This window comes from Sinocyclocheilus rhinocerous, unplaced genomic scaffold, assembly GCF_001515625.1.
Source record: "Sinocyclocheilus rhinocerous isolate Xijiao unplaced genomic scaffold, SAMN03320098_v1.1 scaffold127, whole genome shotgun sequence".
NCBI classification, from domain to species: domain Eukaryota; kingdom Metazoa; phylum Chordata; class Actinopteri; order Cypriniformes; family Cyprinidae; genus Sinocyclocheilus; species Sinocyclocheilus rhinocerous.
In genome coordinates, this window is record NW_015664685.1 from 1067775 (window position 1) to 1079985 (window position 12211).

Genomic DNA, 12211 nt, shown 5'->3' on the forward strand with positions numbered 1-12211 from the left:
ACACACAGTGCCTTCACGACGACATGGCTGCAGCGTCAACAATACTACAGCGAGAATATAAGTTACGCCTTCTTTCTTTGCGTGAACGTTTGGGCGGCGTTATGCAAATCTTCCGAGATCGTGACGTAGGTATGTGGGGGTGTGTTAGAACGAGCCGTTTTAGGTAGGCGTGGCTGACTCTTAACTTTTATAAAGAATATCTCTTTGGATTTGAGACTTTAGTCTTTGCAACTTTACAGATCTTCTTTATGCACCAAGAGCTTGTAACACTCCAAAGAGAAAGGAAAAATTGAAATCGCATCATATGACCCCTTTAAAAGCTACACAACATTTCTCATAAGCGAGGTAATAACTGCGCTGTTCTTGAAGAAGAATTTACAGTTTTGCTATTAGTAGAGACGCTGCTGCCGAACACTGTTGCACAGACTCCGGTATTTCACACTTAATCTCTCTCTCTCTCTCTCTCTCTCTCTCTCTCTAATAACTTCATTATTAACTGCATTAGTTTGATATCAACAGCTCAATCCTAAAATGATGTTTAGGAATTAGCAACGGAGGCATGAGATGAGATGCATAAGAAATTAATCCTAATCACAAGAGCGTTTTAAGGACAAAAACCTGACAAATGTCTTGAAATACATCATCTGAACAATGTGTTGAGGTGTGGTAACTGTAGTATACGCGGAATAATTGACTCCGGTCCATTGAATTATTAGAAAATAATGCACACCCGAGGTGATGTGGCCAAAAATAATCTTGTTTTGCAAATATATGACTGTTTTTCTTTTTTTTACATTATAAGTGAAACTCATGGAACATAATAAAAAAAAGTACAAAAATATTCATAAAAACATATTAAATAATAAATATATTTAATCAAAAAACATTAAAATAATAAAAAAGGCATATGATGACCCCCTCTAATTTTTTTTAACAAAATGGATAGTTCCAGTTCTGAATGCTGACTGGTCAATGCAGCATTGCAGTCATGCTAAAATACATATAGCCAGGACCATATTCACAATATAGCAAAACTTATTATAATATTTTATTGCATAAATAAGTCTGTTTCAATTTCTTCCACTAAATTCAATTGGATCACGATTCAGTTGCAACAATTCCATGCAAAGGGTTTGCAACTGTAAATATATTATGTGGATTAATGTAATCTTGATCTAACTGTAGTGCTGATAGCATATAACTGTAAATAATGTTTTGGATGAATGTGGCTTTCTCACTGTAACCGCATGCGTCAAATACATTCTTAACAGTAGCATTCTTGTGCACTTAATGCATAGCTGAGTCAGTGTGGAAGTGTATGTTACACAAGCTGCTCCTGTTATACTTTCCGAGCATTATATAATCACAACAGAGACTGAAAGAGAGAGAGAGTGTGTGTGTGAGAGGGGGGAAGAGTAGCTCTCTGGGGAGTATGGTAGGCTTCATTATTCAGCTCATTCTGCCTTCTTCAGGACCTGGGCGGTTTGCATCTGGCCCCATTTTACAAGAGTCCAGCATCTATGCCAATGCACTCCAGAATGATCAGCCAACTATGAGCCGGTAATGCTAATGCATGAACTTCTTTAAATCTCTATTCATGGCATTCTTAGTTTAGCACTGGGTTAGAGATTTTTGTTAGAGATTGATCTAAAGCACAAATATGACGAAAAGAATAGTTCTCTCAGAAATAAAAATTCTAAAATAATTTACTAACCCTCATGTTGTTCCAAACCTGTACGCATTTCTTTATTTCTGCATTATTTTTTTATGTATGTATGTATGTTTGTATGTATTTATTTGTCTGTCCATTCAAGGAATTGACGTCATTGTGTTGCAATGTAATGTTGTTACACTAAAGCTATTCATAGCCATTTTCGGTCATTGAATTAAAGCTTAAATAAAATATAAATATTCAATGAAAATCTTAAACGTATAAAAATTACATGAAAATTAGAAATGTTTCCTTGGCAATTAACTGAAATAAATAAGTTGAAGTTGAAGTATTAAAATGGCTAAAAATGAAATAAAATTAAAGTTATACTATCCTATAAGGCAAACATCACTAATGCTTATACTTAACTCATAACCCTAATTATTAAACTTCAGCACACATTAAGAACCATTTATGCCACATGAATGATAGATCATCATTGATTTTGATTGCTTCCATTGTCCTCATTTGTAGGTCGCTTTGGATAAAAGCGTCTGCTAAATGACTAAATGTAAATGTAAAAATCACCATAATCCTATGTTTTTAGAACCTTGGAGTACCATGCAAATATCATGGTACATTAATTTGAGTACCATGATTTGATACCATTACTGTACTATGTTACTGCCACAGTACTGCTTTGCCCAGAAAACCACCCACAACACACTAGCACCTTGGCAGTGATTTTTGCACAGGCGAGAACCACTCACATTTTTCCAGCAAATGTAAAAATCGGAGTTCATTTGTAATGTTGTGCCTCAGCGCTGTCCGGTAAGTAATCACATTAGCAGATATATTACACCCCCGTCAGCACAGATGCACGTGATTATTTTATTCCAAGATTAATTGCATTAACTGAATTTATCTTTAAGTGCCCGCAGATACACATCACTCTCAGCTGAGCGGATGGCAAAGTTGATTTGTCTTGCTTCCGCAGGCTGTACCAGCTCCATATGCGTGTGTTGTGCTCTAATTCGTTCATGCGCTGGGTTTCCGTTCCTCAAATTAGACACCTTGATTGCGATTGTTCAGCATCTGCCATGAAACCTCACAAGATTACAAACAGCTTTATAATTAGGCCTTGTTCATTTTCACCAAAAGCCATTTTTACTTTTTACAAAACATGAAAAATGAAACAAAAGGCTTTTGTAGGATACATATTTTCATTAATTGGAAAGATATTGTCATCCATTCTATGTTAGACTTTGGCCCAGGTCTCCCTGTAACTCTCATCTTGGCTGATATAGTAGTGTGGGGCAGCCATTGTTAGAGAGGCAAACAATTTATGGGCATTCAGCAACAATTCATGGCCCACCCGTCACAGATCGATGAATGTTCCCCCTCTTACGCACCGTGCTGTGCCCAGTCCGGAGATGCTGAAACACCACAATCTGATAATCCAAGACAATTTAGGTTCAGCACGAACACAAAATCTTACATGTCAGATATTTTAAAAAGTCAAAGGTTCACGATATACCATCTAATATCATCACACACTCTTGAAAATAAAGGTTCCAAAAAGAGGGTTTTGCAACAGTGCCACAGAAGAACCATTTTGGGTTTCCCAAAGAACCTTTCAGTAAAATATTTTGTGCAATGGGACCTTTTATGATATTAGACGTTAAAGGTTCTTCATGGAACCATCAATGCCAATAAAGCTTCTTTATTTTTTGTGCATGGTAGCAGTAACAAAAACAATAGCTACTCTACAGCAATATTTTGTCTGAATACTGAACAACTGACATCTTAGCATATATGTTGTTATTTAAACATGTATGCAGGATCTCACTAGCAAAAAAGTACCATAATTTAACCATGATTCTTGGACATGCACTATGGTAATATCATTGTTTTTTATGTGCATTATGGAGTACCATGAAAATATCAAGGTACATGAATATGGAAGTAACAAGAGTCACACTGTTCCAATTGCTTTTACAAAATATACATAAATAGTCAAATAAATAATATCTGCCTAATATCTTGAAAGCATTTATTTGCACACACACACACACACACAAACTAATGTTGCTAGGTTTAAGCAAGTGGTTTCAGCATCTTGCCCTAGATTACTTGCCAAACAAAGTGCACTATTCAGAGTTCTGCTGATTTAATGATACTGCCAAATGTGTCAGACTCTGTGTCCTGGAAACACTTTGTACTTTGAAGATGTCCTCTCCTACACATATTGCCTGGTGACAAATGACTAGGTGACAATGTAAACAACCACTCAGGTTTAGACTAATGACACCTGTCTTAGACTACTGAGACTTTTTTCTAATGATGAAACATTTCCCATGAGTCTCGTAGAAATATTTCAACAGACTGCAAATGTCTGACACGTATATAGGAATTCATGATGACAACCAATAACTGCCCTGCCTGAGAAAGAAGAGAATTTGTGTTAAATACACCTATCCTAAATATCCAGATCCCTAACCAAATACAGAGAAGAGCGAAAGCCTACATAGTATAACAATTAAATATAATAATATTTCTGTGTAATGCATTGTGCAAGATAGACGCACAACGCAGGAGCAGTCAACAAAATAACAGTCTTTAATAAAAAGTCCAAATGAAACATACACAACTGCAAACAATACCGGACAACGAACCCAGGAAAACAGAGTGCTTAAATAACAAGGGGTAATGAGGGAGAACAGAAACAGGTGACGAAATCAATTAACTAGACAAACTGAAAACTAGGTCAAAAGAAAGAAACAATGGAACACAGAACAGACACGACACGTGGCATTCTGCAGAATTCAATTCAATTTAAAGAGGAGTCAGGATTTTGTATTCCAGTTTTTAATATGGCACTTTTCATGAAAACGGTTCAAATTCATGTCCCTTTGTCGCAAATTAGAAATTAGAACTTAATTTTAATAAAACTTTTAGTGTTGACTACATTGGTCCAGATCAAACCTGTTACCAAAAACTATTTTATAAAAGATATGCAAACTAATATTTCTTAACAAGTGTATCAAATTTGTAAAAAAAAATCTAAACTAGCTGACCGTGACAGCAAAATTTTGGCTAAATCATTCCATTTTTAATCCACAAATATGGACCAAATTAGTAGCTCACTAGTATAGGAACAAAGGCACAGATCTCTCTGAAAGGAGGGAGAACTAGATAATGTTATACTTGTCTTGTTAATTTTTACATTATATTAGTATTATTATTATTTTTTTTTGGTATTATTGTTGTTGACTGTATTTGCCAAGCTCAATCCAAGGGAAAGTGTCAATACTTAAAGTATAAACTAACAGTATAGGTGTATCATCAATAACTATAAAGTAGCTGGCCACTGTAACAGTTAAATTTAGGCCAAATCATCTCAGTTGATTATATAATTTCCCAGAATATGGTACAAACTGGTGTCTAAATAAAAACACAAATCCCACATTCTTTGGAGTGACAACTATTAGATTAGATAGTCTCATCCATTTTACACATTTTAGTGTTGACTGTATTTGTCAAGCTCAACTATTCAACCTTGTTACCAAATTTAAACATGAATAAACATTTATTTTTCCTTCTAATACCTCCTGTTTATAAGAAACATTACTCAATTAATAATAAACCAACCTCTGGTCTCATAGTCGGCCACTACAGAGTGAAATCTTAAATTAGGCGAAGTCTGCAACCCTGTTCGCCTACATATTCTGCTATATTTTGTTAGAGGCGCAAGCAGTGAACGCTGCTTATTTACAGAGTTGCTGCTTTCACCAGCACATCCACCCCCAAAACTCATCAGCATATACTGCTGCACTTCCACTTACCGTCCCAATTCAGACTCCAGCTCATAGAAGTCCGCCAGCGTCTCTTTCTTGGATCCATCGATCCAGTATTCAGGAGCGGCTCTAGAGGCGGGCATTGTCACTTTCAGCATCTCCAGCGCTTCAGCTCACTAACAGCGGAGCGCCGATCTACACACAAACAACAACATCACGAAATGCCATGGAAGAAAACGGACACACAGTCCGGAGAGGCAAATGATACACATCTTTGTAGAAAGAGTCTCATGTCACCTGTAATGTATGTCGGTGAGGTGCGCAGGGTGCCCGTGAATGTGTAGCGTCAGTTGAACGCGGTTGTTATGAACGGGGAGCGTGAGCGCGAGCGCGGCTTCCACTGGGTCTTACTGTCGCCTATGTAGGGCGCTGATTTTCTGTGTGTGATTTACCTGGATTCAGTGGACGTCAGATGCATTGCTAGATATCATCATGGCAAATGATAGTTATATTTCAAGATATAGCTAGATTTAATCCATTTCCTTCATTAATGCAGGACACAATTTCTGTCTACAAAAATAACCCATCATCACTGACACACTGTAATACAACTAGCTGGGTCTGTCATGAAATCCCGGGCCATATTTCACCAGAAATTCAAATTCGAATTATGGGAGGGTTCGATTTCCCTATTGGTTTTAATCCGACAAAGGTAGTAAAACAAATTGTTATTGAAATGTAGGTTACACAAGTATATTATTCATTCATTCATTCATTTCAACTATATTAGCCTATATCATTATATAGTGCTCTGAACATACGCTCGCGAACAGATCGCTGAGGTAACATGGCAACAGTGCACTGCACAGGATTAGTATGGAATGTATAGCGATAAAGGGCTGTCCTTTTTCATCGCTTTATTATAGATTGTTTACATAAATTCATAATAATATAACACACTATAGTTTGCTAACTGTGCTTGGAGCGCCAAACTCGAGGCTTGAAAATTACTGACTAAATAAATACATATATGAATAAAAAAAAAATGCATACATCTTTTTCTTTAATTTTTCAAATATGCCACTTTCAATGACGTTTTGAATGTGCTATGAGGAAGAAATCACCCACACTGAGTCCAGATCTGTACTGGCCTGCATGACTGGTCATCCTTTAAAGCTCAAGCAGTGCAGGAGTGTTCTAGGCTCCCACACAGAGAGACCCATCTGTTCAGTATCTGCTCAACGCAAAACAACCACAATCCCAACTAACCACCAGCATCACTCTCATCTCACACATTCACTTCCTCGAGGCTCAGTCATACAAATAATAAGAACTGGGAGGCAATGTATACATAGGATCAGTATGCACAATAATGGAGGTGTGCATATATATATATATATATATATATTATGCACAGTGGTCCAAGTATTTGGACACTTAATATGTATGAATACCATTGCTTTAGACAAAATATGAAATCAAACTACATTTATTTTAAAGGAACAGTTCACCCCCAAAATCCTCTGCAGTGAATGGGTGCCGTCAGAATGAGAGTCCAAACAGCTGATAAAAACATCAAAATGATCCCCAAGTAATCCACACGACTCAAGTCCATCAATTCAGGTCGTGTGAAGCGAAAAACTGCATGTTTGTAATAAATTAATCATTAAGATTTTTTTATTATTATTTAACTTCAAACTGTTGCTTCCGACTAAAAGACAAGTCCTCTATCCATCATATTGCTTTCTCCAGTGAAAAAGTCTTCTCGTCTGAATCAGGAGAGAAATAGGCACAGATCAAAAACCATTTACAAGCAAAAACAGTCCAAAACAGTTCTAAACAAATATGTTGGTCGATTTTGATATTACAGGACAACAGGGAATGGAAATTTTCACTCAATGAAGCACTATTATGTAGTGGTCTGCTGCATTCCCGCGGAACCGACCAGATTTATTGCGCCATTCCCGAATAAAACACGGTAGCGGTCGGTAACTCTGGTGTAATTTGAACGGGAGCGGGCGGTCTAACAATATCCCGTTCCCGACATCCATTCAGAACAGCATATCTGCGCTTTATTCTTATCAACCACCGGTAGCCTGCACTCGGACTATGCACTTTCTGCAGAATAAGGATGGAGCAAAGTGTGGATGCGCTGTCCTTGAATGACGTTCAACTCGGTTTTGTTTATATTTTGCTTAGCCTATAAATTTACATGACAGATGTCGTATTTATTTATTTTTCTCTGCTACACTTTTCCTACTGTGTTAACAGAAAAATGTCAAACGAATTTAGTATTTTGACAAGACAAATAAAAATAGCTAATAGGCTATTTTTGTACAACCTACATAATTTTTTTCTCTCTGCCACACTTTTTATATTGTGTTGTAAATGTTAAACGAATTGTATCCTGACAAGACGAATAAAAATAAGAAATACACAATTTCTGTACATTTTTATTTTCTCTTGACACTTTTTCCTACTGTGTTGCATAAAATACTAGGCTAAACGAATTTTGTGTCTTAAGATAATTCATATAAATTCAAGTCAAAGTCAATAAATTCAAGACTCTCGACAAGACGAATACAATAACATAATTTTGTGCAGACTACACTTTTATTTGTTAGCCTATCTCTCTTTCAGTAGCGGAAATTTAAATGTGAGATTCTGGAAACGAGATCTAAATTTAGCGGGAACGGTCGGGTCGGAAGAAAATTATTCTAAGCGGACAGCGGGTGAACAAAGAGTGAATATATAGCGGGAGCGGGTGGGTGCGGAATAGAACCTTGCAGGAGCGGGACTAAAAATAATAGTCCCGTGCAGACCTCTACTATTATGGGTTGTTTTTTTTTTTGGTCAGAACCTACGGTTTTAAGATAAAGGGTCTTACAAGGGATTTATTACAAACACGCAGCTTTTCACTTCACAAGATGTTAATTGATGGACTGGAGTTGTGTGAATTACTTGTGGATTATTGTGATGTTTTTATCAGCTGTTTGGATGCTCATTCTGACGGCACCCATTCACTGCAGAGGATCGACTGATGAGCAAGTAATGCGATGCTACATTTCCTCAAATCTTTTCTGATGAGGAAACAAACTCATCTACATTTTGGATGGCCTAAGTAAATTTTCAACTTTGAACTTTGAAAATGAATAGTTAAAATTTGACCTTAAAATAAAGTGACCAAAGAAAACTCGCATAGATTTTGTATACTTTTAATTTGTTTTAACAAAAAAGAGCAAGAACATTTAGTCTGATACAAACAGTCAGCAACATCTCAGAAAAGCAAAAGGAGGTCTATGTTGGAGAGATGTGCTTTACAGTAGTGCACTCTTGATATAAGACAACACACAAATGTTCTGATTTAGGAGCGTCTGCATGGACATCCATGTCTCCTCCAGGTGTGCCGACACGCTTTCTGCCTCCTCCATCAGTTCGGGCTGGTCTGCGATGAACCGAAGATGGAGCTGGAACAGGAAGATGACATGTTAAGAGTTAAAAATTCAAAAGAACTTTACAGTCAAACGCCCCAAACTGTTCTGTTACTTGATGTTGTTTCGATGTAATTAAATGACTGTATATAGAGTGAATACTCTTAGTAGTATATATAGTGTTGAAACAATGGGGACAGTTCATGAAAGGTGCTGAATTATAAACCATAAACAGAAATGTTTTCATATACATTTGCTGCCATCTGCTGTTTAAAAACCAAACAAATCCAGTTTGTCCTATCCAGCAAAATTCATGCATAATTTATCTATACATGTAAAAATACTGACAAATTCATAACCAATTGGAACCAGTTCACGTGTTTGTAGCCCTTTTATAAATGTAAAAAATGAGAATTTGTTAATATTATCAAATTAATGGCATTATAATACTTCATACATTTATATTAAATATTAAAAGATCACATTTTATATATTTTCAACAACACTTTTATTATATAGAACAAAAACATATTTACACTGACGGCCAAAAGTTTGGTAAAATTATAATTTTTAAATGTTTTTGAAAGAAGTCTCTTATGCTCACCAAGGCTTTGATTTATTTGATCAAAAATACTGTGAAAACGGTCATATTCTAAAATCTAAAATGACTTTCTATTTGAACATACCTTAAAAAAAAAGCTGAAAGCTAAAATTTCAGCATCATTACTCCAGTCTTCAGTGTCACATGATCCTTCAGAAATCATTCTAATATGCTGATTTGGTGCTCAATTATTAATAAGGTTTCTTAATATTATTAACACTGAAAAGAGTTTTGCTGCTTAATATTTTTGTGGAAACTGACATTTTTTTCAGGATTCTTTAACGAACAGAAAGCATTTATTTGAAATAGAATATTTTTGTAACATTACAAATGTCTTTACTGTCACATTATTTTTAAAAATTATTATTAATGTACTAACTCCAACCTTTTATATCAGTGTTTTATGGTTTGCATAAAAATATTAAGCAGCAAAAACTGTTTTCAACATTGATGAAAATAAGAAATGTTTCTTGAGCACGAAATCAGCATATATTAGAATGATTTCTGAAGGATCATGTGCCATTTTAAAATATATTCAAATAGAAATAGTTATTTTAAATGAATGAATGAATTAATGATATTTCTATTTACTGTATTTCTGATCAAATAAATGCAGCCTTGCTTTCAACAATTTTCCAATTTTCACAATTTAAACCCTTCATTGTTTATAGCACATCTTCATTTCCTGTGGAACTGAATTATCAGAGATGAATTCATTTGTATCAAAAACATGACATTAATATTATATTCGAAATATTTTTTTCCTATATTCTAAATATTTAAGGAAAGCCATCTGGTGAAATTGAGTTCAAATCAAATGGTGTTTGACAGTGAACATGGGCTTCCCAGCATGATTAAAAAGAAACAGAAACCAAGCAACTGACAGTCTTGTCTTACAGCTTTGTACTAGAACTAAAAGCCAAAACTATTGTGTTATAAAGTTGATATGCAGCTTAGGGTTGTGACGGTGAGGAAATTTTCCCACCGGTTAATCGACGTGTGACAACACCGGTAATACCGGTATCACCGCGGGGGCGGGGCGTTCCCTTTTTTCCTCGCTTTCCTTCACTTTTAAATAGCTTAAATAGCTTGTGCGCATTTTACTTTCACTTTTGAATTAGCGGCAGTTCGGCGTCAATTGCTTGAATGCAACAACAAAATACAACGTCAAACTCACTTTAGCGTTTATATAAAACATAGAACTTTTATTAACAAAACAAATAAAAATACACCATGCTATAGGGCAGGCTATGCCTAATATAAAATAACAAATAAATTACATAAAGTTTAAATAGGTACAAAACTGGAAATAAGTAAACGTATAATATATAACCAAATAAATAAGAAACGTAGAACGTTTATTAGCAAAACAAATGTCAAATAAAATAAATAAATGACACAGTTTAAATAAAGTAAAAATCAGCAAACAATGTGGAACCAATTAAATAAGAAACGAATGTTTAAAAAAAACTTCCAAAATCACCTTAGATAAACGGCAAAAGTCAACAGGCTTTATCACCTTAGATAAATGGCAAAAGTCAACAGGCTTTTCAAAGTCCAAAATATTGCCAAACAGGCGCTTTTGCATTTCGTTTCGAAACTAAATCATCCGCGATCGTCTTGTCTGTCTCACCTCACTCTTCTTGTCAGTCAGCTCGACTCACTCTCCTCACTGGAGAATTTAAATCTGATCTGTGATGCTACTGTCGTTCGGCACGCTGCATTGAGCAGCCGCGTTCAGTTTTTAATTGTAGTGTCTGTTCTTTTACTGAACTAAATGATTTTTATTACTATAAAAAATCAAAACGACGGCAGGGGTTGGTGACGCGGTGGGCAAGTGACGTAACCGGTGTTGCGGCTTAACACCGGTATCACCGTCAGCACCGTCTATCGCGGCAAGCCTAATGCAGTTGTATGGAAATGTGAAAAATAAACATCAGCAGATTGCTCACACCGTACCTTAAGGAACAATGCTAGGTAGGCTTGAGCCAGGTCGAAATCTCTTTTGGACTGAAGAATGCTGCTGATCATCTTGAGGAAGCTCTGCATAACTCTGACATCTCCACCCATATCTGGTGACAGGGACCGAAGTTCTGTTTCAATGGCAGAGGGGCCTAACTCTCTCAACAGCTTTACTGGCTCCTCATCTATCAAGAGGAAACAGATGATTAACACAGCGATCACTCACATTACAAACGCAAATTCAATAGTACAGCATCATTTCAAATGAAAGCATAAAGGGCTTACATGAGTTGTTGTCTAAAGTGTTCTCAAGCTGAAGGTAGAAGGTGGACTTCTGTGCCAACACTCCCAAGTTGACAATTTTAGACTAAAAAAAAAAAAACCTTAAAATTTCACATATGCATAATATATTTAAATATACATTATTTAATTACGTCCAAATAAAAAGTAAAAACAGTAAAATTGTGAAATGTTTACAATTTAAAATAACTTTCCTTTTTTAATATATATTTTTAAATATAATTTATTCAAAATTTCAGCAGCCACTACTCCAGAATACAGTGTCACATGATCCTTCAGAAAGCTTTTTAATATCCTGTTTTGTGGCTCAAGAAACATTTCTTATTATTATGAATACTGAGAGTTTATTTTAAATAAACATTTTTGTAACAACTAAAAATATTTACTTTCACTAATGATCAATTTAATTAGTCTGTGATGAATATATTTATATTTTATGGTTTTTTTTCTCTCATGGTGGGTTAGGTAA

General features: G+C 35.5%; 2 protein-coding genes across 2 annotated transcripts in view; both read right to left on the reverse strand.

The window, feature by feature from the left end:
* LOC107730302 (calcium/calmodulin-dependent protein kinase type IV-like) overlaps window positions 1–5818 on the reverse strand; it is a 29320-nt gene extending 23502 nt beyond the window's left edge. The window contains exons 1-2 of the mRNA XM_016541091.1: window positions 5746–5818; window positions 5497–5643 (exon numbers count right to left, since the gene is read on the reverse strand). Coding sequence (XP_016396577.1) covers window positions 5497–5606 — 110 coding nt within the window. The 5' untranslated portion in view covers window positions 5607–5643; window positions 5746–5818. The remainder of the gene's footprint in view (window positions 1–5496; window positions 5644–5745) is intronic.
* A 2853-nt stretch (window positions 5819–8671) lies between these two features.
* Window positions 8672–12211, reverse strand: part of LOC107730303 (WD repeat-containing protein 36-like) — a 20075-nt gene continuing 16535 nt past the window's right edge. The window contains exons 17-19 of the mRNA XM_016541092.1: window positions 11728–11809; window positions 11440–11627; window positions 8672–8915 (exon numbers count right to left, since the gene is read on the reverse strand). Coding sequence (XP_016396578.1) covers window positions 8766–8915; window positions 11440–11627; window positions 11728–11809 — 420 coding nt within the window. The 3' untranslated portion in view covers window positions 8672–8765. The remainder of the gene's footprint in view (window positions 8916–11439; window positions 11628–11727; window positions 11810–12211) is intronic.